Source organism: Alosa pseudoharengus, unplaced genomic scaffold (genome assembly GCF_046254945.1).
Source record: "Alosa pseudoharengus isolate Yale_2024_CS ecotype anadromous, Long Island Sound unplaced genomic scaffold, YU_APseudo_1.1 YU_APseudo_1.1_scf_6, whole genome shotgun sequence".
NCBI lineage: Eukaryota > Metazoa > Chordata > Actinopteri > Clupeiformes > Clupeidae > Alosa > Alosa pseudoharengus.
In genome coordinates this window covers 13,751,529-13,756,528 of record NW_027468848.1, presented here as the reverse complement: position 1 = coordinate 13,756,528, position 5,000 = coordinate 13,751,529, and the positions used below count along the sequence as shown (strand labels likewise).

Genomic DNA, 5,000 nt, shown 5'->3' with positions numbered 1-5,000 from the left:
AGGCGTGAATTTACGATGGAAAGTCAATTGGGTGGTGGTGGTGGGGGGTGGGGGGGGGGTGGCTGGGAGGTATAGGTTAGGAATCCCTTTCATGTCGGAATGACTGCTACTGAACCAAGCCCACCCCCATCCCATAACCCCACCCACCCACCCACTACCTAAAATATTTCTGTACCATTATGTATAAAGCCTTTGGGATGAGGCCACTACTCCGTTTAATATTCAGCCTTGTTAAATTTATGGCACAATCCATCCTCTGTGTTGACATGCAAAATTGTGCGTAGGCAAAGAAGAGAAGGTTGCCAACTTTTTAAATCGGCATAAATCATAGCAAATTATGCAATTATGTGATATTAAGGGAGAATAAATACAACTGCTGGCTTGTTCTAGGGTTAGAGGCTTACAGGCTTATGCACCCAGCCAGATCTGTAAATGAGGGGACATCGCTGACAATTAGATGTGTGCTTAGATGTGCACAAATTAAAAATTGTAGATAGAAGTTATGGCTGTGTTTTTTTCTGCTTTAGACGTATTTCTGTTGGTTTCATATTCACTTTACTTTTTAATGGCGCTTGATCACATAGTTTTCTGAATGCAAAATGTAACATACGCCTGTTTGACAACAACGTCTTTTTTATTTGTTTGTGTTTAACTCCAAAAGTTGACTCCCTAAACTCCCAAAGTAATCGATTAGCCGAGTCGAAAAGTAAACAACTTCTATTTGTTGAGCTGAAACACTCGTATGAATTCACATGAATGTGCGGTCGCGTTGTGTCGCCCGATGGCAAGAGAATATACTAAGGGTGCAGCGGGCTGGGTCCATGGCTCTACAATGGAGAAAGAGGGGTATTTGGGGAATAAAAACTCCCCTTCCTCTCACTCCACTCACACAATGCCCGAACCGTGAAAATCGGCAGTTGTGTTGAAGAAAGGGGCAAGACTCGATGGGAGCTCTTAGGATCCTTTTGGCTGTCGGAGGCAACGTTTGCCTCCTCTCTACCTGGGTCGCAAATGCGTCAAAACCTGACACTTCTCCCGGCCGAGAGAAAGTTATCAACGGAAAATGAACAAATGGCCTGAGTGTGTTTTCCTTGTGATCTAGGAGTAAATAGTTGTTTGGGATTTTGGAGGTCTGCAGGCTGTTCCGCACGATTTGGAAATAATCACCGTGTCAGTTCAATCTTTCTTATGCAAAGTAGCTGTCTTTGAAGGCGGATCTTTTGGCAGGTTAGTTCAGGACGACAGCGGCTGCACAGCGCAGTTTTTCGCAGGAGCTAACAACTCGAAAGTTCCTTTCGCAGAGCCACTCGCTGTAGTTTTTGCAATGTCTCTGTTTCCTCAAAAGTTATAAATTCGTCATAGCAAATTGTTCATAGCACGCTGGGAGACGACTACACGCCATCGCGACTCGGTTTACAGCAATGCAGTTGTGTGGGGATATAGTTTACTTCGTCTTGTGCCGGAGGACTAGAGCGTGGTAACAGCGCGCTATAGCCGAGATCTGAAGCCAAGAAGTGCCTTGCGCCGGGGAAATCAACTCTTCGCGGATGTCTGTAGGCTATAGAAAGGAGGAATCTGTAACCGTTATTCATCTTTAAGTTTTTTTGTGGGATTACAACACACTTATTTTTACGGACATTTAATTATGCTGATCAATAATTTACGTGAGAGGATTTTCAGGATCCGCGAGCATGGAGTGCACGTTATGTCTAAAATAATATGAAAATCCCGGGACTTTACTTGCCTTTTTCTTTGGAATACTCTGGCTTTCATTTTGGTAACACAATGGCAATATTTTGGACTGTACTTAAACTGAAGTTGTCGTGATTCTGCTTCGGGACACTCAAGTTCACTAATATTAGCGATACATGACATTGTCTTTCGGGGTGCAACAACAACTCGTGTGGAACATAAAACAGGGATTGTACCTCGTTATATCTGAGGAAATTCTGAACATTAGACGTCCAAGTTTACGGCAAACTGGGCTATTTTCATGAGTTAAGTGTGTTTACGGAGAAACGATGACGCTTTCGTCCGGTAAGCTGACTTTCCTTTGCCTGTTGCTGGCGTGCGGGGCTGCGTTCAGTTCCGTCATCAGCTCGCTGGACCCGGAGCAGCCGGGGGAGGGTCGCTGCCAGAAGATAGTCATCCCCATGTGCAAGGACATCGGCTACAACTTGACGGTCATGCCCAACCTGATGGGGCACGAGGACCAAAACGAGGCGGCCATCAAACTGCACGAGTTTGCTCCGCTTATCCAGGTGGGCTGCCATAGCCACCTGCGCTTCTTTCTGTGCTCTCTCTACGCGCCCATGTGCTCCGAGAAGGTGTCCATGCCCATTCCGTCGTGCCGCGTGATGTGCGAGCAGGCGCAGCAAAAGTGCTCACCCATCATGGAGAAGTTCAACTTCCACTGGCCGGACTCGCTGGACTGCTCCCGGCTGCCCACCAAAAACGACCCCAACCACCTGTGCATGGAGGCCCCCAACAACGGCTCAGACGAGCTCTCTGACTTCCAGCCCAAGAGGACCAGTAGCACTGTAGGTGTAGGAGCAGGAGGAGGTGCGGCGGGCAGCGTCGGTGGTGGCGGCGGCGGCGGCGGTGGTGGAGGAGTGTCGGGGAGCGGACGCAAAGACGGGGTTAAAGACGGCGCGGACGGGGGCCGCGAGTCGGCAGCGGCGGTGTGCGGCGCCGGCGACCCGCGCAAGTTCCACTACGTGCAGAAGAGCGGCGCGTGCGCCCCCCGCTGCTCGCCGCGCGTGGACGTCTACTGGAGCCGCACGGACAAGCGCTTCGCCGCCGGCTGGATGGCCGCCTGGTCGGTGCTCTGCTTCGCCTCCTCGGCCTTCACCGTGCTCACCTTCCTCGTGGACCCGCAGCGCTTCCGCTACCCCGAGCGGCCCATCATCTTCCTCTCCATGTCCTACTGCGTCTACTCGCTGGGCTACCTGGTGCGCCTGTCCGTGGGCTCGGACAGCGTGGCCTGCGACAGCGACGCCGGCGTCCCCTACATCATCCAGGAGGGCCTGGAGAGCACCGGCTGCACCGTGGTCTTCCTCGTGCTCTACTACTTCGGCATGGCCAGCTCCATCTGGTGGGTCATCCTCACGCTCACCTGGTTCCTGGCGGCCGGCAAGAAGTGGGGCCACGAGGCCATCGAGGCGCACAGCTCCTACTTCCACCTGGCGGCCTGGGCCGTGCCCGCGCTCAAGACCATCCTCATCCTCACCATGCGGAAGGTGGCGGGCGACGAGCTGACCGGCCTGTGCTACGTGGGCAGCCTGGACGCCGAGGCGCTGACGGCGTTCGTGCTGGCGCCGCTGGCGTGCTACCTGGCGGCGGGCACCTGCTTCCTGCTCTCGGGCTTCGTGGCGCTCTTCCACATCCGCCGCGTCATGCGCACGGGCGGCGAGAACACGCACAAGCTGGAGCGGCTCATGGTGCGCATCGGCGTCTTCTCCGTGCTCTACACCGTGCCCGCCACCTGCGTCATCGCCTGCTACTTCTACGAGCGCCTCAACATGGGCCACTGGAGGACGCTGGCCATGGACCAGAGGTGCTTAGACGGCAGCGGAAGCGGAGGGTCGTCGTCGTCGTCCTCCTCGTTGTCGGCGGCGACGTCGCAGCTGGAGGGTGGCGGAGGTGGCGTGGCGGGCGAAGAGGGCGGCGAGTGCCTGCTGCGGAGCTCCATACCGGCCGTGGAGATCTTCATGGTCAAGGTGTTCATGCAGCTGGCCGTGGGCATCACCAGCGGCATGTGGGTGTGGACGTCCAAGACGCTGCAGTCCTGGCAGGGCCTGTTCAGCCGCAAGCTGCGCAAGCGCACGCGCCGCAAGGCCGCCTGCGTCTTCACCGGCGCCGGCGGACGCTACCTCAAGCCCCCGCAGCCCTCCGCTGGACTCAAGGGCCCCCACGCCGGAAAGTACGAGGCGCCCGGGGCGGGACCCACGGCCACCTGCGTCTGACCCACACACACACACACACACACACACACACACACACTCTGCAAGCTCTTGCCTCTAATGTTTCCCGAGCAACCTTGGGACCCTCATATTGTTTCATATTTATTGTGTTTTTTTTAATTTTTTTATTCCTATGACCACTCAACAGCAGACAAAAAGACTGACTGGGAAACTGACTTTTATGTTTCTCTGTGATGCCTAGAAGGCTGTTTAAGCAGTCTCACTGCTTGCCCCAGTCACCTTAATCCAGTCACAGAACTGATGGATTTCAGGAGTCGTACAGAGAAAGGAAGACTCTGTAATCAAAAGAGGACAAACGTGAACCAGTCTGGGACTGTTTAGCACTGCACACAGATTTTACATATGATGGACTTCAGATGATATGGACTGAGGAGTCATTAAGATTGTATCTTCTCTGCACCGGAGAGCCCTGTGCGGACACAGGTGAGGACACCTCTCCTACTTCAGCAGGAAATGGGGCCGTGGGACTAAGATCACAGGGGTCCTTCGTTTGCGCATGGACACCTACTGCCTGTGGCCAAAGTGTGCGCAGACTGTAAACAAAATCAAACAAGCACTAGATTTGACAAAACAAAAGAGACGAGAGGGGCCATGTTGGATGTTTCGTTTAGTTTTGGATGAGTTTTTTTGTACAGTGAATCCTTTCGCTCTTTTGACCCTCACCTACCCCTGTTTCTGTCTCTTTTTAGCACAACACATTGTATATATTTCTAAAAAGTTGATATTTTATAAGAATAAATAAAAGCTTTCTAGTTTTAAACGTTAAGAAACCCAGCTTGAGTTGTTTGTTTTTGAATGCATTTCCCTTTTGCTTTACATGTGAAGAAAAGCAGAAAGATAAGAGATGAGGAACGCAAAAGAAAGCACATATCAAAGGTTTGGTTGATCACATTGTGTGGTGCGATTGCTGAAAGTAATCTTTATTAGTGTTGAAATTCCCCAATTGAAATGACACACACAGGCAGTTCAAAGATGGCAGGCCATTGTGGAATCGAAGAACAAAGGGTTGCATTGTTG

The 5,000-nt window shown here is 52.2% G+C and overlaps 1 protein-coding gene across 1 annotated transcript; it reads left to right on the top strand.

The window, feature by feature from the left end:
- The first annotated feature begins 880 nt into the window (after positions 1-880).
- Positions 881-4,741, top strand: fzd10 (frizzled class receptor 10). Its single transcript, XM_076270314.1, has one exon. It carries the CDS (start codon positions 2,022-2,024, stop codon positions 3,963-3,965), a length of 1,944 nt encoding a protein of 647 aa, XP_076126429.1. The 5' UTR covers positions 881-2,021; the 3' UTR covers positions 3,966-4,741.
- Positions 4,742-5,000: the final 259 nt, after the last annotated feature.